The 21,288-nt window shown below is 35.1% G+C and overlaps 1 protein-coding gene across 1 annotated transcript in view; it reads left to right on the top strand.

Annotated features, from left to right (window-relative positions):
• The window catches only part of PCLO (piccolo presynaptic cytomatrix protein), a 318,813-nt gene that overhangs the window by 123,742 nt on the left and 173,783 nt on the right, over positions 1 to 21,288 (top strand). The window contains exons 4-5 of the mRNA XM_063396987.1: positions 18,711 to 19,137; positions 19,213 to 19,931. Coding sequence (XP_063253057.1) covers positions 18,711 to 19,137; positions 19,213 to 19,931 — 1,146 coding nt within the window. The remainder of the gene's footprint in view (positions 1 to 18,710; positions 19,138 to 19,212; positions 19,932 to 21,288) is intronic.

Below are 21,288 nucleotides of genomic sequence, written 5' to 3'. Positions count from 1 at the left end.
TTTCTTCATTGTGGGTTGGTTTTGGTTGTGGACTTTTTGTTTGTTTGTTGGGTGGGTGGCGGAAGGGGGCGGATTGTCTGATTGGTACGGATTGTTCTGGGGTTTTTTCCTCAACAGAAGAATTTCTAATAGAAACTCTAATTGTGCAAGTTAAGTCTAGAATTTCTTCTATACTATCATGTATTAGAGAGCTAAACTAAGCAACTAAGCAACATGGTTTGTCTTTTATATTTGCTACTTCTCTCATAATGTTCTTATATTCCTGAATGTAGTTTAAATTTACATATGCTAGAGACAGACTAAGTCCACACAATCTGAATCCTGATTTCAAATAGTGGTTATTACAGTAAGATCCAATTGCAACATTCTGATCCTTTTCAGTACAGAAGTTTAAAATAATGAACCTAATAAAACTCATTATTAAGATTCTCACTTACAGCTCTTGCATAAAAATGGAATCAGAGACTCATGGAAAAACTCTCACAGACAGAAAATCAATTGTTTGCAAATGTTGTTCATAAGAGTAAATTGCTGAATTAAACAGAACTGAACGATATGGAAGTATAAGAATTTACAATTAAGTACCAATTTTCAAATTGTAGTAATGACGAAACTAGACTCTTTTAAGAGTTGATATGTAATGCAAATAACCTATACTATGCTATTTTAGAGGTTATCATTAATTTGTATCAAATTAAACATGAGTAAATTCATTCAGAGTGTTCATTCAGAATTAAACTCTATTCTTAGTTAGAAAGAAGAATCTGTCTGTTCTCATTTTCAGCTACAATGCTTAAGCTGGTCAGATATAACAATTCCCTTTAGTCTCTTTTAAAACAGATTTCTGCTGAATACATTGAAATATTTAATGGAATAGTGCAATAAAAAAAGTATTTCTGGTGTATTAAAATTATGTTCTTGCCCAACACAATGGATATAATTATACCATAAGCAATATAAATTATTTGTAAACTAATCACAAGTTGTGGAACAACTTATAGACTGAAACTGCTTGTACTGTTGATCAGCTTGTTTCCTGGAATGTTTTTAGCACACAACAACTTATAATAATACAGGTCAGTTGAGGGTCATAATTTGCATAATAGCTTGCAAAATGCCACCACAGCCAGTCTGGATGGAGTCATTCTGGTTTGGCCTAACTTGCTTTTAGGGGAAAGGGCTTGGGAAGACTTACAGACAGGAGCTCTGCTGTGCCACTTGAACTCAGTTTTGGAGAATAAACATCGACCCATTTGTTTCAAGATGTGGCCATGGGGCCCTGCCCATTAGGGAGACTGATGGCTCAAAGCAGCATGACTTCTACCTTGAGAGGAAAGGCTGTAATGACTAAGCAGGGTACAGATTTAACATCCAATTTTCTCTCCTAAGATGTTTTAGGCCTGTGTTGTATTAAATTTTAAGACAGATAAACAAGACAATGACTTGTGTTCATGAGAAGCATGCTTCTTTTCATACCCTAGCTCAGGTATATTGTCAGGTATTTCAAGTCAGGTAAGATTAATGTCCCATTGACACCTGTTCTCTTTTATCTCAGGTGTTTGTACAATGAAGATGGGGAGATAGATTTACAGTTCTGTGCTTCTTTGTTCTTTTTTTTTATTTTCCAGAAGAGAGGCTGAGCAGCCTTCAAAAGTTGTCTTTCTAGCACTTTCAAATTCTTTTTACCATCATCTTTTTTATTAAGTACTAAAGTGTGATCTGCCAAATTAACTATTTATAAAATTGAGTCGATTCAAATTAAGATTATGGTGAGTGCAGATACTAAATTAGAATATTTTATTTTTCTGTCAAAGTTAGGTGGTGAATACCGCTAGACTACACACCTAGAAACTTTAAATTTGTAGGTAAACAAACACAAAAAGCATGTCAAATATTCTCTTTAGCCACTGTGGGCTGAACAGATATGATGAACTTATTTGATGTCTTCTATATTCAAGGAATAATTAATCCTTCTGCAGTTCAAATAATCTAATTTTTTTCCCGGGTTCTGGCATAGGTAAATTTTGATTATCTCTAGAAACATTTTATATCTTAATTTGTCTGTTTAGGATGAACTTCGACAGACTTGCCTTAAATCACAATGAATCTTAAACAGTTCAGAAGTGTTCTATGGGAAACACAAAATCTCAAGTTACCTGTTGGATTTATTAGCATTTTTTTTTCCAATTGCAATTATTGGTGTGCATTGAAGAACATTACCAATTTTGAATGGTAACAACAACAGTGAGCACTGTGCATCTCTTCTAGATGTGTGTTGTGTAAGTCAACAAATGCTCTTTGTCACATCAGGACTGGAGAGAGTTTATCATTCAGAAATCTTTTAGGGGGGAAATAATCGTTGTATTACAACATTTTTAGAAAGCTAACTGGAGTTTGTGCAAATTCTTTCTAAAACCCTGATACTGAGAATGATCACATTGTCCCCATGTAGAACTTGAAAAAGGCCTTAGAAGGAGTCCCATTCATAGATGAGAAACGATCTATACATTTTTTTCTGCCACTTTTCTGGAATACCCTAGAAATCAGGAGTTCATAACATTTATGATCAAACTTCTGGGACATTTCCTTTTCTACAAATATAAAATTTAATTTCATCAAAATTAATGTGAGCACAGAGTAAAAGGAAATACAGACACTAAACCAAAGATCAGTTGCTGGGCTTGTGTCTGGTTCACTAAGCAGTCTAAAATAAATCATAACTTCTCCAAATACACTTTACTATACCACAGAATGCTGTAATGGTTCTTTTTCTTATGAGCATTGTGAATTAAAGTCTGAGCAGGACTCTGACATCCTGAAACGGGCCAACTGTCTAAATGCAGCTTGTCATCATTGTGTAAAACAGAAGAAAGAATGGTGGAGTCTGAAAAAGGAATAATATTTTAGAATACACAATACTGGTCTGTAGAAACTGATGCTATAATAAATAGCCTAAATCAGACAGAAAAACTAAAGAAAAGAGAGATAAATATTTGTTTGCACCTCACATGTTGTGGCACCAGATTAGCTGGGTTTTTTTTGCAGCTGAACTCTGGGGATTAGCCTCATGTTTACTTATATCTGACATGACATTTGCATAAATTGGCAAAGGTCTCAGCTTTACTGAGGACACTTGTAAATCTCATCAGGCAAATGTGAGATTAAAATCAGATACTGCTACCTATCTAGTGGATCTGTACTCAGAGTGATAAACTGTCAGCCATTAATGCTGGTACAATTTATTCTTGTAAAAATGATTGTAAAAGGGATAGAAAATGGCATATTCATAATGCCTTATTGTCACATAGATTTTAATGCAAACAAAAAAATATCACAAACTAAATTTTTTTTTGTGAAAATCATCAAGCTGTAATGGGAACAGAATGCAGCACAAAATATGTACCACTTCTCTGAGCTTCCTAAAATGTGATCTTTCTGTTGCCCTCAAATGGCATTTTCCAAGTTCTCTTAGTCTGTTCATTCTAGACTGTCTTTTTTGTTCCCTTAGCTGTTTCTAAGTGCCTCATTAAAAATACGCACAGATTATAAAAATGTAATGTGGTCGTGCAGTTTTTTCACATGACATTTTAGAAATATTTGATGCCTTTCATCATTGTAAAAAAAAATGTAAGATTATGACACTTCCCAGCTAAGCAAGGAGAGTTGAAACCAAATAGAATCAATCTGGGTCAGCCCTAGGAGGGTTGTGGGTGGTTGGGGCAGCAAATATAAACTGCATTCACATTATTGAGTGGGATTTAGGAAAAGTAGCTTGAGTCAGAAATGCTGCATTATGTTTAATATGACTTTTAATAATTTCTAGAACTTCATTTATGTCTTTTATTTATTTATAGTCTTTTTATTAAGACGTATTTTCTTACCTCCAGAAATTCTGGAAACTTGGTGAGTTAATAAGGTTTTGTGCCACCAATTAATTTCCTAATTGGTGGCACAAAAGACTGTATCAAGCATATATGTTCTGGATAGTTCCTTTGACAAAAAGGTTTCCTTTTCTGACATACTGATTAAAACAGATTCATATTAAAAATAAGCTCTTAAAATTTTTTTTTTGGGCTCCTGTGATTCCATGATAATTTTTAATTCCCTGCTTTAGCAGGTGGAATCCTTTTACAATAGATCAGCAATGACATGTTTTTCAAATCAAACTACCCAACATACAATGTCCTAGAGAGTTCATCAGGTTTTAGAGAGGAAGCTCTAAAGGCATATTAGCCAGTCCTGCAGAGGAGCATTTTTATTTAAGTGTGTTTTTACCATACTTGCTGCTGTTATGTAACACTAAGTGGTTACCAAACCATGATAAATAGAGCGGCACTCATTTCCTCTCTTTTAAATCATCTTTTTTTTCTGAGAAGTATCATTATTGATGGAATGAGAGTAAAATGTGGTTTTTGCAAACTTGTAGCCCCCCGAGTCCTCTGGGTTTTGCTGTTCTTCTTCCTCCAGCAGCTGGGTTTCCTTTTTGTGATGCCTGTTTGTGAGCATTCAGGCCTTGCACTGTGGTACAGTCTGTTTTCAACAACTTTTGTAATTATTGACTTTTTCTGGGTTTTTTCCATTTTTTTTTTTAACTCTTAAACCATTTCCTACTTTTATTTGTGCGTCTGCTTTTTAAATTAGTTCATGTGGTTTGTTGATTTAATTCAGGGAGTGCTTTTATGTAAAACCAGACTAAACCAGGCTTACTTCTCTGTCTTCATGTGTTTAGCACAGTTTATTCTACAATTTCCCAGATGAACTTTTGTCATAAAATACTCATTTTTGTTGCAGATATGGCTTTGTTTTCCTACTTCCACGATCAACATTGTCAATTAAATTCATTAATGATTATTGGCAGCAATGCTATTCCCATAAGTCATTTGTAGGGAAAGTTTTGGCAATATTATGCACCATCTACAAATTAGTTCTGTACGATCCAATGTCCCATGAAGAATTTATTGGGCAAATACTGTATTAGAAAGAGAGAACTGAAAAGAGCTGGTACTATCTGAGTGACCTACACACTTACTATAATACATTATAGTTCTAATGGACATTTTTAACTATGATGGAGAAGTAGCTAATGAAGCATTAAGGGATAATGTTTTTTCTAAGAGCCAATGTAGCATGATCAGGGAGATTGAAGCAAAATCTTAATAAATGAATGAAGCAAGGTAAAATGAATCTGTCAGATTGGTTACAGATGTAAATGTTCAATCAACAAGAAGGTCTCTTACAAAAACTTAAGATGGCAAATTTTATGAATCTAGGTAAGCATTTCGGGTATGATTTCACTTCACAAACATCACTATGGAATGAACTGTCAGCTGAACTTATATTTGAACTTCTTTTTTTTTTTTTTCAGATACCAGCGTAATTTAAACACTTTTATGTTGCAAATATTTCATTTAATTGGCTTACACAATTCTAAATTTATACTACATCATATCTGAAAACACAGCAGTAGAAACTCAAGTTTTTTCAGAAAAATTCTACTTAATTGTTTTTGCAGGATAATGAAAATTATTGTATCTAAGTGCTATCTTTAAAGAAAAAAAATTCTAAAGTATTTGGTTTATATTAAATACAGGACATAATTTTCACTGCTTTTTGATGTACATAAGAATTTACTTCTGCACACTGGAAACTGCTTCCAGATCTGCCCTTGAAGACAGATGTGAACTTTCCACTTCATTGCTTAGAGATGTTTTTAAAGAGAGCTCCATAAATGGTTCATTTTACAAGCAGACTGTGTATTATTCTGGTGTCCAAAGCTTGGGAATTGATTACATGGACTATAATAAAGAGATGATAATTTCTGTTGTGCTTTAGGATGCAATTTGAATTCTCTGTGCCGTACATCTGGAGTTATGATCTCTGTAATACCCTCTCCATACTTTTCTATCTTCAGCTCTCCAAAACCCATGTTGACAAAGGCTCTTGCTTTCTGAGCTTATTTAAAATTTCTGTCAAATGATGGTAGAATTTAATTTTTTTTTGCTTTTTTTTTAGATGCATATTTTACTAAAAGTTTTTTCTTATTTTTTCAAATGCCTTAAATGGTATATATGACTAAAAAAATAGAATGTAAATGAAAATTCCTAATTTAAGCTATACAGTTTCATAAAACTATGAGTTAGTTTCTATTCTAAAGAGATCTTTCATTAGAAGAAAAAAAAAAAAAAAAAAGACCAGGTTCTATAAATTATGAACTAAGGTGAAAATGTAGTTGCTAAATTGTTCAGGGGCCACAAAACTAAGAACTAAAAAAAATTTTTTGAACAGTTTTACCAGAATGCTGTTGTGGATTTTTGCTTTGTTTTGGGGTTTTATTTTTGTTGTTGTTGGTTTGGGAGGGTTTGGTTGATTGGTTTGTTGGTTCGGTTTTCTTCATTCTTTCCGGGTTTGCTTTAGTGGAAATTCTTGTAATTTTAGGAAAATAAGGAGATTTAGAGTTCACCAACAAAATCTATCCCACTGTTTTGTTTTGGGACCCTTTTTTTTTTTTTAAATGCTCTTTCATTAGTTTTAGACTATTCCTTATAGCAGTATCCTGAGGTGAGTGGAGAGCTTGTAAGTAGCAGAAAACTGTGGATCTGTCTCTGAAGAAGAATAAAAGAACAATAAAAGTGGTTGTAACATTTTTGCTTAGGATTGTTACACAGAAAAGTGCAGGTGCTCCCTGGGTGAGACCCTGGCTTCACTTTAATTATCAGGATTTTTTTGGCCATGTGTGGGCTTTCACAACCTAGAGAACAAAGATAAGGAGGAATTTTTTGGGTTTTGGGGTGGGTTTTTTGGAGAGTTTTTTCATTTTGTGTTTTTTGGGTTTTTTGCTTTTCACTTTACATCAAACCACTGAGAGCTATTGATTTCTTTGTCAGTTTTGTCTCCAGATGTTTGTTCTTAACTTATAAGAGAACATACAATTAAATTAATTAGAAGCTGACATTAGTATCACTCATCCTGGAAGACTGAGGGTTAGATCATGTTATTTATGATGTAAACAGGTTCTTTAAAAGAGTGTTTCAAAGACTGAGCAAATGCTTCAAAATTGATTAAGACTTGAAAATTGACTTTTAATGAGAAAATAAGATCAGTCTATTTTGAATAACAACAACACATTTGACAACATAAAACTTCAAATGAATGTTGGTCTTATTTGTTTATTTGCTATTTATGTTAAGGGTTATTTGCTGCCATTTGGAGTTTTTTAGTAAGGGATAAAAATATAGAATTCATTCCAAGGTTTGGAGAATTAAAATTTTCATTTATTTTTGTGACAGATTTTAATATTTTGGGTTTAGAAGTAAAGTAGGAGAACTGTGTGCTTCTGAAATGACAGAGTAAAAAGAGCAGTTAACTTCTTAACCCAGTAGCACTTTATAGTAAAAGTATTTAAAAATATTTCTAAAACTCTTTAACAATTTTCAAATTATCTAAAAGTTTTACTAAGGACTCTTTAGCATCAAATACTCTTTTGAAAGATGGTTCAATACAGGCCATGCTTTCAGATAAAAGTTAAGTTCCATGCAGTTTCTGTTGTCATTGTAAGAATGATACAAATATTAACCACAAGAATAAGGTTTGTCAAACCTGACATAAGGTACAGAACTATTAAGTATGAATACATTATGTGTAGGAATAAGAACAAGAATAAAAGAATAAGAATACAATAAATATAAATATAAAATGTGTTATTTCACAGTAGAGCCGTATTTATTATATTTTTAGCATTATAATTGTAGAGTGTTATGTAGTTTAAACCAAAAACTATTGTCATGACAAAGCAACTGTGATACTTTTTGCCAAAAGGGACTTTGAATATAACACCCATTTACAGTTCAGCTACATGGTGTGGGAAAGGTGTATCACAGGCATCTTTTCTTGCATTACTTCCTTTAGAGATTATATTTTAAATTTTAATAGGATTTTTTAAAAATATAATTAAAAATCTTATTTTCTTTAGGATTTTTTTTCGCATTTTAATGCCATCTAAGATTTCACATGTAAAACATTTCAATGGACAGAGAAATTATTGGAACAATAATCTTTGAAGCTAGGGAAGTTTCCCCCATAAATTGGGATATCTTTTCAAGAAATGCTGAAAGATTAAGAATAGAAAACTCTTTGTGAAACTAAAAGGATTTTGGCATTAAAGAATCAAATCTGTTGAAAACAAGGGTCACTTCTGGACATAAAGCCTATGAATATAATAAGTTTGTTTGTGTGCTGCATACTTCTGTATGTGTGTGGATGTCTTTCTATTTATCATTCATGCATATATGAGTGTAAAATCATGGATTTACCCTTCCATGAAATATTTTTGAAGATGTATGGAGAGATCCTTTGTCTTCTTTTCAAAGAGAAATTCTGAATGAGCTAAACTATATAAGTAATTGTGTAATTAGTATAAGACCTGAACTTACTAGTTGATTTGAGAGGATTATTTTTCCTTCTGAAGATAGCAAAAAATAAATGAAAGTGTAACTAGGGAATGAAAGGAGGTTATTTTGGAGGCACTTCTTTTTTCTGTGTCTGTGTAGGATTTTTTCCACTTTGTAGTACTGTGTGTATTTTGAGACATGAAAAATTTAATATTAGAAGGATAAAACTAATAATTGTCAAGCATAATGTGTCTATTACTTGCATTGCAAGTCAACTGGGAAATGGAGTACTCCTACTATAGTTCAGTGTTTTGGGGCCTTGCCCTTACTTCCAAGGAGCTGTGACTAATTGATTTATTGACACTAACGAGACAGAAAAATAAAATCCCTGAATCCCTGGATTTCGCAGAGCTGGGGTTTTTTGCTTTTTTTTTTCTGGCAGTTAAGGACTGTCTTTTCCTTTTATATTTAATATTTATGTTGAGAGTTAGCAATACTTTTTGTTTGGGCAGATTTACATGGGTTTAGATTATTTGGTATTTTCTTTGCATAATTTTATGGTGTCTCTTGAAAGAAAACTCAAGCTTATTATGTGTGATTGCTGGAGTATATGGGATTTATTTGCACATTGAACACCAAGAAAACATCTGCTTTAAGTCATACAATATGTTACACTTTTAAGCATATTGCACTCATGTTTCTGTACAAAATATTGAGAGGAATTTTAAATGAATATTGGTCTGAAATTTCTCAAGAAAAGTATTTTATTTTTAATTCTTCTTGTACATATTTTCCAAGCTACAGGAGAACGCAGCATGCTCACTGTTTTTGAGTTACAGTTTTTGACAGGATTTTCTTGCTGGTTAAATGGCATATTCCTTTTTAAGACAGTATTTCCAAAATTTTCTGTTGTGTGGTGGCACAAAAGCAAAATTGTAGGCTGGAAAGTGCAAGGTCAAAACAATGAGCAGGACATACAGAAAGGACAATTGTCGCTTAAGACGTGTCACCACAATCTCCTGAGAGCTGATCAGCAGCAGCCTCAAAGGAGGATAAACCCAAGAGGTTAAAAAGGTTGGTTTTTTTTTCCCTTTTGCACCTGCACCTCATCTCTCCCCTTGCCTTTCCCTAGACTTTGCCCTGCCTTGCCTCAAGGTGTTGCCCTGGTTTTTCTGAGATTTTTTCAAAGCCTTCTACTTGCTTGTAAGATGGAGTGAGTTCTTTAGCTACTGTTGTGATATTAAGGGTCAGTTTTTCACTTTCTCACACTTTGGAACATAAACAACCTTTCTTGTTTTTGTTCACTGTCCTTTGCTTACATATTTCCAGCCTGAAAACAACGTTGGTTGACAGCTGGTCTGGCCAGTGGGGTGAAGGGGTAGTAACCCCAGAAGCCAATCTGCTACCAGACCCATAAAATTATAAAAGGAAAAGAAATAAACAGGCTGGCCCCTTTTTTGGTGGGGAGCAGCTTTTCACTGAAGACCTCTGCCTCCGTGTCGTTGATTTTGCGTTCCTGGCAACACTCAAGGCTTGGGGATTTGCCTCTTATCAGTGAAAATGACCACACCCGATGATAAGGTGTTATTCTGTCCCTGTGTCGCAAAACCAGGCAGAGAATATTTCTGTGCTCTGACATCTCTGCACACTGCCCACGGCAGGGAGGTCAGTATGGCTTTCACCTCCTCCTTTTGGGTGTTCAGGGGAAATGTCCATTGGGAAGAGCTCAAGAAGCTGCTGGAAGGTCTGTGTGCGTCTCAGCGTGTACCATACCACACAAAGCCGTGGTCATTCTGCACAGATGTCATATCTGTTTCCTTTGTTTACTTCTTTTATCTCTTTACTGCCATGGCAGCTGCCAGTGTATCAGAAAATGGTTACATGCAAACTTCTTACTGTATCTGTAGCTAATAATTATTTTAATTTTCCAAAGCCAGGTAAGGAACCTTCCTTCCCTTTCTGTTTTCTCTTCATTGAGAATAGTGTGTTTCCTTGACCATGAATTATCCCCCATTTTTTTTGTCTGCTTGTTTCTTTGCCTGTCCCCTTCATTTTCAGGCACCTGAAGGATTCTGATATCTTTCACATGACACTGAAAGCAAACATTATACATAAATCATTGCTAATAAACTGAAATTATAAAGCCATGTAAAATAAAAATAACTGAAAAATCAGATATGTACGCTGGGATTCTGATTAAAAAGACTCAAGTAGAAGAGATGAACTGAAAAGTGGAAAAGAGTCAGTGGAACTGTCTTCAGGTATTTAGAGCTTTTGAATATCAGACCACTTATTTAAGTATCAGATTACAGATTTAGGTCTTTTTTTCAGGCTACTGTTTTAAGAAAGGTTTATCTTTGGACTTTAGTGTAGGCTCTGAGCAAATCTCACATTCATTCTTGAAGTCTGTTCTATGGGGAGCACAGTTTGCTGCAGGCTCTCTCCCTAATCAGGAATAGATCCAATAGTCAGACCACCAACACTGTTCCTATCTGGAGAGAACAGCCCATAGCCTGCTCAGTGAGTCTGAGCAGCCAGGGTCATGACTTTAGGTCCTGAGCTAAGTACTTAAAATTTAGGTTAGATGAGACTGCATGGAGCACAGAATAAACAACAACAACAAAAAAAAATCACCTTTTACTCTTTAAGTACTTACATCTCCGTTGATAGCATTTGATAGCATTTCACTTGAAGCATACAGATCCCTCTCCATTAAAGAAATTAATACATTAATAGGTAAAAGAGACAAAAGACACATTTCAATGTGTCTTAGCAGAGATTTTTTGTTTTTTGCAAAGCATATTTTTGGGGTGAACCATGCGTGTTAGTTTTAAGATTATCTGATTTGCAAGAGCAAACAAAATGCAAAATGACTTTTCAGAGCAATGATGTACATCAGTTGTCTCTGTATTCCTATTGGGGATGCCCAAAATAAAAAGTTTTTCCAAAGAATGGTTATGGTGTTTGTATGTATGATCCATTAAGATTCAGATTGAAAGATTACATTTGTAGTTTATAATTAAATGCATAATGTGAGATGTAATAAAAATAACAGTTCTCCTTTTTGCTACAGAACCTAGTTTCATAGCTAAGATCTAGTTTTTGAACAAAAACAATTTTCTCTGGACTTTTTCTCTGGACTGTCTGTAAAAGGTCAGCATTGAACACAGAATTGAATAGACCACAAACTCTTCAGGGGATGGTGTTGTTTGTTATTTTGGTGCCATCTGTGACACTAGACATTTTGTCAGTTCAGAACAAATAATAGCAATGGTGGGATGGAAATACTCACGTCTTCTGCTGATCAGTTTGTGGGAAATAGTGATTCAGCTGCAAGGAGGCACAGAAAGCAGTTGTTCTTTGAGGCTGCTGTAATAAAGGGTACAAAGGAGCATAGTGAGGCTTCTCAACATCTATATATAGCCAAGAAGGATTACAATAGCCTAACATTTTTTAAAGCTCTAAACTGGTTTATAAAATAACTATTTAATAAAACTGTATTTTTACCATAAAATTACTACTTCAGCTACTAACACAACCTTATATTTCTTTGGTCTATGGGATCTACAGAAATCTTTATGAACTGCAATGCTATCAAAGCAAATTAAGAATAGCATTAATAGAGGTCATATGTTGCAATTCATTGTTGCACAACAGTGTGGTCATTTGTCACGTATGCAAGCCAGCAGAAATTGTTTTAGTGATCTAATTGGGAATTTCCTTAAAAGAACTTGTGAAAGAGAAAGTCACTGCAATGTTTTTATCTGACTCATTGTTAGATATACACTGAAATATGTTTATGAATGTAACTATTATCTTCTTATCCTGCCAGTAAATTCTCTATCTGCAGTGGCTTTTGTGAGTGAAACGAGATACCAAAATAATACAGGAACCACTCTGAGATGGACTTTGTAGATTAGACCACTTAATAAGACAATTGTATAGTCATTGATGTGTAAGGACAGAAAGGTGATTTTCATGTGTACTTGATAGTAAAAGTCAATATTCAAATATCTTAAATGTTTAATAAACAGAAGGTTGGCCTTTGAATGGTACCCATATCCACTTTGTTTTTTCCTTCACTTTTGTTTTTCATGGTAACAGAAGAGGTCACCAGGGGTACTGAAGTGCTTGATGGGAATTTCTCTGTGTAAGACTGAGGAGGAAGGTTCATGCCTTTGTTTTGGGCAACAGCACCCCTGCAGCCAATACAAAGGAGAACTTTTAGCCATCTTGTTATAATGATGCATGAAAAAAGCAACAAACATATTACAGTGCAGTGCAGTTAGATCCAGAGTAAAAACAGATACAGTGATGTTTGCCCCTCCTCAATAAAAAAGCAGTTATTTTTTCACAGTTTTGGTTATTTTGCATCTGTGATGGTGTATATACACACTAGGGATACATTTTTGTGCATTGACAGCATAATTGTAAGCCTCGAAGGGATTTCAGCAAAATAACTAAGGGAAATAAAAGTATACAGAGACACTATACACATAAAAATCCCATTATCTATTAAATTTAATTGCTAAAATAAAAATTCCCATACAACAGAGCAGCTGCTGAAAAAACCACAAAACCTGAGCTTTTTCTGAAGGTGCTAAGATGTATCTTGAAGTAAGGTAAGGGTATGCCCATTTCAGAATTGTCATCATTTGAAGAAGTAGGTCATATTTGTGTTGTCATACTCTGTATTTCATCTGTATATAACTGAGTGAAATACTCAGCAGTCCCAACCCTATTAAATTAAGGAGCAGATAATTCCTGAGACATGGGAGAAACACCAATTCCTCTGTACATTTCTGGTAGTCTGCTGCAGTATTTACAAGTCTCCTCTTTATCACTTCGTGTAGAAGAAGAAAAGGTCATTGAAAATAACTTATTTTCTTTCATAGTTGTGATGACATAACAATTAGTAACAATAATGACAGGCTCAGATAACTTAGTCTTCCTCAATCACATACTGAAACTCTAAGAAAAAGATAAAAGATGGTATTTGTTTTGCATTGTTCAGATAACAATCTCATCTTGGTTGCAACTTTAGCAAATTAAAAACCCCATTCTTAAAATGAAGTGGTAATCCCTTCCTCCTCTTGTTGATAAACTTTTTCATTCTGTAGGGATTTTTATAATTGTTTTTCCTAATGTAATGCTTTGAATTCATCTGAACCAGTTTTTGAGGACATCTGTGATCTCTCTTTGGTGGCCAAAAGACACCTTGATGTTTAAAGTCAGCTAAATTCTGTGAATCTATTTAATGCTAATGATATAATGCATTCTGCTCGTGATTGCTATTACAGAAATGCAGTTTTTAAAGCTGGTAGGATTTCATGAATCACTGAGTGATTTTGCTGGCAATTCACATCATGTATTGAAATTAACTGTGTTTCTCTGTACCACACTCCTATTGTATCCTACTCCAAACTTCAAATCACTACTGGAAAGGAAGGTGTTCAAATTTTAAAGCTAAATTTGTCCATGGAAAATTAAAATCCATTTGGTTTGCAGCCAATATACCTTTCCTCCTGTATAAGTCATATTTGTGGGATTCATTTCCTTAGGTTAAATTAGCCACGTTTTTCTAACCTTTTCTCCAAAAAATCAGCCATCTGACTAAGCATTTGTTTGCACATCATTTCTCCACTTGGGGTGGAATCCAAAAATAAATTTAAGTTCCTAAGTGACATTTTAGACAACATTTATTTGTAAATTCAGGAGAATGAGCCTGGAAAATTGACTGTGACCTCTGTAAGCACTATATCTGTAAAAACCTCTCTGTGTTTTTTTCTAATTCTGGATGCCATAGAAGCTCCACTGTGAACCCTCTCTCTGCCAAACTGGCTTTATTTAGAGAGTTACCTCCTGCCTGCCTAACACAGTTTGGATTGAGAAAATGTGAGACTTTAGTATTTTATTTTTGTATTTTTTTCCTCAGCCACAGCTACAGTCTAATTTTGTGGTCATGCTCTGAATGTTTATGTTTCTCTATCAATTTATGCGTCATAGGTGGTAACTTTTTTATATGTAGGTCTAGCAATTTGAATAGTTCTTCTAGAGGTAGGAGATCTTAGTGCTCAGTTTGTGTGGGATTGGAATTTGTAGATCACACATCCCAAAGAAGTGCTGAGGCCAGGATTCCCATTCTAGATGGAAATGTAGCCTTCCCTCTCTGCATTTTGTCCAGGCAATGTCTGCCACAGGCAGAGCGACACAGCAAGAAGGATGTACAGAGCAATTTGTGGATGAATACACACAGCAGGGACATGCCAATCAAGAGTTGTTGATATTAACATATTCACCACCTCAGTGAGGCCTTTGGATAGTGCTGGCCAGACAATCACCTCTCAGGTCAGCAAGCATCAACTTCTCCACCTCCTTGGAACATACTAGCCAACCTTTGCACTTGCTGGGTTGTTACCATCCACTTCTCTGTATGTTCCTTTTGGCTTTGTACCTCTTCGTTCAGAATATTGTTTCCTGGATTTTCCTCCCTGTGACACTCTGTGGTTTTACTCTTCCTTTTTTTTTGGTTTTTTTGTGGGTTTTTTTTGGTTTGGTTTGGTTTGGTTTTTGTTTTGTTTTAGTTTGGTTTTTTGTTTTTGTGTTTTGGGTTTTTTTGGTGGTTTTTTTTTTGTTTTTTTTTTTTTTTTGGGTTTTTTTTTTGGTTTTTTTTTTTTTTGGTTTTGTTTATATCACCTGGCTTTCTCTAAAATACAGTCTCAGCAGCCTTTTTCTCAATAAAACTGAGCTGAGGACTCTCAGCTGTTCTGTATCAGCCTGGGCCCTGAATCAGACACCTGAAACTCTGAGCTGAGCCTTTCAAGAGTTCCTTCACTCCTTTTGTTTGCAGAAAGGCCCACTCTGTAACAAGCAGGGCAGAGCTCTTGCTTGATGACTGAAAAACAGACATTCACAATGAATGTTAGATGTATGCCCTTTTCATAATGACATTTGTGTATTACAAAACTGAGAGAGAAGAACACTGTGACAGAGCTGCTTTGTTCTGCCCAGCAATATTGGGTTGTAAGGGTTGCTGAAAGCATGGGCAAGGAGCTGTGGATTCAGGGTATTAAAACACTCATATCACTTGTAGTGCCAATCACAGTGTCTACGGCCAATTCAGGAACCAAAGGGTGGGAAGAATTAGAAAATTAGAAATAAGAAGATTTATCTAGTGAAGACTGCTAAAAGAAGATGATGTCCATTTCCCAAGCCCTAATAAATTTGGGTTGACAGGCTAACTGAAGAGATAGCCTTAGGGAAAAGCTTGCATGCAGGGCATGAGGTTAACTGAGGAAAAGACAAGTCTAAGACTGAGGCATATGACTTCATGGTACAAAATTTGATTTTACAAAGAGCCCTTCTGACAGGGAATCAGGAGCTAGAGGCCTGGTGCTCTAAGATGATTTTTGTAGGCTCTTTTGTGACCAAATATCTGCAGGATAGTGAAAAACCATTATATGAAACACATAGCTTTGGGAGTAGTATATGCAATGCTTATACAGAGGCACTGAAAAAATGAAGTGGTAAATAGATGCACATATAGAATAATTCTAAGAGGACAGTGGCAAGGTTCATTAAATCATTGGATATCTGGATAATTCCAGGTTATTTCCCTACTATCACTTCCATCATCATGGCAGAGAGGCAAGTCTGGGAGTTCCATTTTTTTACAAAATTGGCATTTAGCCAACCTGCTAATGATCAAATTCCTTTCCTCATGTTAATTGTCATTATTTTCCTTTTTAAGAGTTCTACCACGTGCTCAGCACAAAACATAGTCCTTGAGTTGCAGAAATTTACTCCAGGGAAAGTACACTAAATAAGGACAGCAAGCAGTGGAAACAGTGACTGGGTAACTGTTTTGGGTTTTAAACATTAATACTGTTACTAAAGTAGCTAAAGCTTTTATAGGCATTCACAGAAAGGAGTCTGGGAAGGATTGAAATGAGGGAAAGGCAAGTGACAATGAATCTGAGAAGGAGCAAGTGTATGAGCAGTGAGTAGGCTGCAGCTGAGAGATACTGGATGGAATCTGCAAAATCTGCAGAGCCAGGAGAGGAGCCAAGTGGAGATGTGCCACCAAACGTAGATAGAAAGGAAACAAACGTAGAGACCCTAGGAAATGGATATGGATATAAGGAAATAAAAATAAAATAGGACAAACAAATGGGACTGTGAAAAGAACATGTGAATTTAAAGTATAAATTTACATGTTTGTAAAGAGTATCTAGATAGCAGTAATTTTTTAAACCATGGATTATTTCATGGAAGAAGACACTTCATTATGTTTTTATGTAATTTAAGATGGCTAAGGCTTTTTTATGTAATTTAAGATGGCTAAGGCTAGATTCTGAGAAGGTTAATACGTTTAAGTACTGTCTTATTCTCATGCCCTGTGCTGACTGAAGCTATATTAGCACAAATAATAATGGCATTATTTCTGCTTACATTGGGAAATAAGCATATTTCAGGCTGAATGGATAAAGCAAAATCTGCCCCCTTTTTGTGGGTGTAAAATCTTTTCAACCCTCCAATAAATAAATTAAAAAAAAATAACTATGATAATTATTTTGCCAATTTTTTTTATTTTGATCTTCACAAACTTTATGAGAAAACAATGAAAGCTACTATGAAATTGGATCTTTTTTCAATAGTCTTTTAATGCTAAACATTATGCAGTATGTTTAGTTAATTGCAGACTTCTAATAATAATATCATGATTTTCTGTGGGGCAAATTTGTTTCCTGGAGCATTGCTTCTATTTTCAGCTTATAAAAGGCAGTACACAACATATTTATGACTTCCAATACTGTTTTCTAGGAAAAGAGAGGAAACTATGGTAAGAATTCCAGATAACCCCATCTAAAATAAATATTTGCGAGAAAAATGAGTTCTATTAATTAATTAAATTAATTAAATTAGTTAATTAAATAATTAACTAAATATTTATTAATTACTGCTTCCCCAAAAAAAGGATGTGTAGCTGGAATACTTTAAGTCCTAAGGAGGAGGATAATAGATCCTGGGGGATTATGTTTAAATGCTTTTTGCAACAGAAAACTAAGCCTAAATTATGTTTAATGGTCTGATACAGAGCTACATTCAGTTTGGATTTGCAAAGGATACAGGAACTGTTAGGGGAGATGGCTGATTCAGCTGATAAACTGCATTTATTGGGACAGTATTATTGGGTACTATTGTTAAATATTTTTTTGTGTCAATTACTAAGATGCTCACTAGTGTGGTCATTTCTGTAAAAGTAAAATAATAAATACACAAGACAATTGTTTCATGACCTGAATGGTAATGCGTGCATTCTTGCTTTGCTTGTGCCTGTAAATAAATTTGTCAGAGGATTTTATACATTAAGTAGCCTCTCCTTAGTTGCATTTCCATAAAAATAGTCCAAATGAGCTGTTCTTACTTAAGATTTTTGTCATATAATCTGTGTTTCTTGTAATTTATATATCACTTATAAAAATAGCTGATCAGCTATTTTTAAACATAGATTTTATTGTACAGTGTACACCACTTATCCACCAGTGAAGCTCATTTTGCACTAGTGAAGCAAACCTTCATTAACTGTTCTGGTATCCAGAAGAGTCTGGTTTTTTCTTTCCTTTCAATGCCTTTCTGTGCTTAAAATTTTCTTTTGCTATTTTAAAGGAACTATAAACTAAATCCCACTGGAAACAGAGTGATTACTCCTCTCATGTAGTAGCTAGGCAACTGGCAACAAGATCTCTTGCACAGACAGAAGCTCTTGTCCTTTTTCTGATTTTTTCTGGGAAGAACAGTAAAAGGAGCCAGTGTGCAGCAGGGATTTAGCAGTAAAGTGAGCAGAGAGGTGATCTTCCTGTTGAATTACAGCCATAATAAATTTGTACAGATACAAAACCTCAAGAGGGGATTTCCTAATAGGAACACAGAGAGCCTCGAGTGCCAGTTGGTCCCCTTTTTCTCAGACTTGCAAAATTATAGAGACTTTTTGATAGATTATATGAGCTTTAGAAAGACATTATGCTAGAAATATGTAAGCAAGCTTTACACATATAGGCCATCAATACTTTGGAAAAATGTTGTTGCTGTTAGTTTTTGCAGTGCGTTTTTATATTTGTTCATCTTGGCTTTCTGGAACCTGATATGCTCCATTTCTGGAATGGTCCTTTGCATCTTCCTGCAAGAGCAGGAAAGAAAAGGAGTAACTTATCAGTAAGCACAGCATTCAGACTGAAAGAATTCAACTGTACCAGCTGAAAACACTGTATGATTTTATTGTTGCTTTTTCAAATAAGTAACTTCATGTTTGTTGTATTACAGGTACAGGAATGGCTGTGCTTAAACTGCCAGACCCAAAGGGCAATGTCAGGACAACTTGGAGATATGGGCAAGGTGCCACTTCCCAAAACAGGCCCTTCACAACCAACATCCAAACCACCTGCTCCTCCTCAGAAACGGCCTGTGCCTGCTGTCTCACATTCCCCTCAGAAGACTTCCACACCACCCACTCCAGCAGTGGCAAAGCCGAAGGAAGAGCCCGGCTTTCAGAAGGAAGCTCCAAAACTTCAGCAGGGGAAACTGGAAAAAACACTGTCAGCTGATAAAATCCAGCAAGGAGTTCAAAAGGAAGATGCAAAACCTAGGCAGGGAAAACTTGTCAAGGCACCCTCAGCTGATAAAATCCAGCCTGCTTCTCAGAAGGAAGACCCAAGGATTCAGCAAACAAAACTGACAAAGACAGCCTCCTATGACAGAGTTTTGCATGATGTTCAGAAGGAAGATGCAAAACTTCAAGAAGCAAAGCTGGCAAAAACATCCTCAGCTGATAAAATTTTGCATGGAGTTCAGAAGGAAGACACAAAACTTCAAGAGGCAAAATTGGCAAAGATGCCCTCAGCTGACAAAATTTTACAGGGAACTCAGAAAGAAGATCCAAAACTCCAGCAGATGAAAATGGCAAAGGCACTGTCAGCTGACAAAATCCAACCTGCAGCTCAGAGGGAAGATACAAAACTTCAGGAGGTCAAATTGCCAAAGGCAGCTTCAGTTGATAAAATCCAACCTGGAATTCAGAAAGATATAAAACTTCAACATGAAAAAATTAAGAAAACTTTGTCAGTGGATAAAATCCAAGAGGAAGGTCAAAAAGAAGAAACAAAACTTCAGCGAGGGAAACTGTCAAAGACACCTTCAGCAGATAAAATTCCTTCAACAATAACTGCAGACCAAAAGAAACCCCTAAGTACGTTGGAAGAAGATAAAGAAACTGTGCTCCCAGAAAAGAGCACACCACATCCAGAAGACAAAAAGGAAGAAATTACAGCTGAGATTAAAGATCGTATTACTGAACAAAAAGCAGAAGTTGAAGCACCTTATAAGGGACAGCAGGCTAAGGAGCAAGAAGATGTTAAGAAAGAGGATTTGACAACTGGGATTTCACAAGAGGTTTTGAAAGCTGGAAAAGCTCAGGAAGAAGGAATTCCTGTTCAAACAGCACCTTTGCCAGGAACCGACCACGTGGAAGCAGTGCGAGAAAAAATAGTAAGTGTTTTTCCCCTCTTACTTCCCTTTCTCCAACTTAGAATCTGATCCTTAGAGACCCTCTCCTTCCTGCTTTACTGTTATACTCTTTACAAAATGATTCTAAACCATAAAATCAATGACTCCCCTTGGGTGAAAGTTTCACCAGTTAGTCCTGTGCTCTACACACACATTTCAAGATTACTTGCTTGATTTTAAGTCTCAAGCAGTTAAGCATTTTAAACTAAGGCAAAGCTCCTGTTTAATAATTTTTCCAATATTTCAGATTCATTTATCTTGATCTCTAGACTCTCTTCAAACTTCAAAGATTAATTGTTGAAATTGGAGGGTTTTCACAGTTCTCAGTCCCAAAAGGGAATTTTCTGAGAGAGTAAGGTGTACAGTGCTATGCAATACCAAAACATAATATAAATTTCAGAAATACTTTGTAATCCCTGAACATGGTACATGAAATTATGCAATCTTTGCATCTTTTTATTATTTAATTGCCTTATCTCATATAGACAAGTACATTCAGGTAGGGTTCTTGTGGACTCTCAAGTCAGAAGAATGGGTGAGTTTATGATTGCATGTACTAGAGGTCTGTATTCAATACTTTATCAGCTGAAGAGAATAATATGCAGTTTGTTGAGAAAGGAAAAGTTAGGGGGTTTTGTAGCAGCTCTGCAAATTAGGTGCTGATTATTATGTTATGAAAGTAGTATGTTATGAAAGTAAGAGTAGGCTTAGGGAAAGTGTTTAAACTTTGCCAGAATTTTGTTTTCAAATAATTCCAGTCAAAAAGGTCAAGGGTTTGGTTGATTTTGTTTTATTGTTTTTGGTTGACTTTTGTTTTATTTCCTGGTGGTAACAGATATTTGGAAAATAAAATATTCTAATTCAGAAATTTTACTTTGGAAAATACTATTTTTATAAACCAAGTCTCCTGTCTGAAATAAACCTCCTATCACATATTCTGTTTACTGCTCTTGATCATATCAAGATGGTGTATGATTGTACTGAGGGAATCCCTGAATTATGCTTAGAGTAACACAGACAGAAACTCTTGCTTTTGGACCAAAAAGGAGATTTGGGAAAATCCTATATTTCAAAATTTTAAGCATTAAAAATAAAAAAGGAGTCTCACCTACCTTGTGCTTAGTAAAATTAACGGATTTATTTTTAATTTTTCTTTATTGAAGTACTTCAGTGTTGTCTGTGCTGTTGATCAAACATTGCTAGACACAGTTCTTCCCAAGAGAGCATGTGATAAAAGTGGAAGAGGTGATACCAATTTAGATACCACACACTGCATCCATTTCTCTAGGTAAAACCTAGAGACATTGAAGACATAGACGTTTCTTCATGTAGACATTGA

This window comes from Prinia subflava, chromosome 4 (assembly GCF_021018805.1).
Source record: "Prinia subflava isolate CZ2003 ecotype Zambia chromosome 4, Cam_Psub_1.2, whole genome shotgun sequence".
In the NCBI taxonomy this organism is placed as follows: domain Eukaryota; kingdom Metazoa; phylum Chordata; class Aves; order Passeriformes; family Cisticolidae; genus Prinia; species Prinia subflava.
This window is presented reverse-complemented; position numbering and strand designations above follow the sequence as displayed.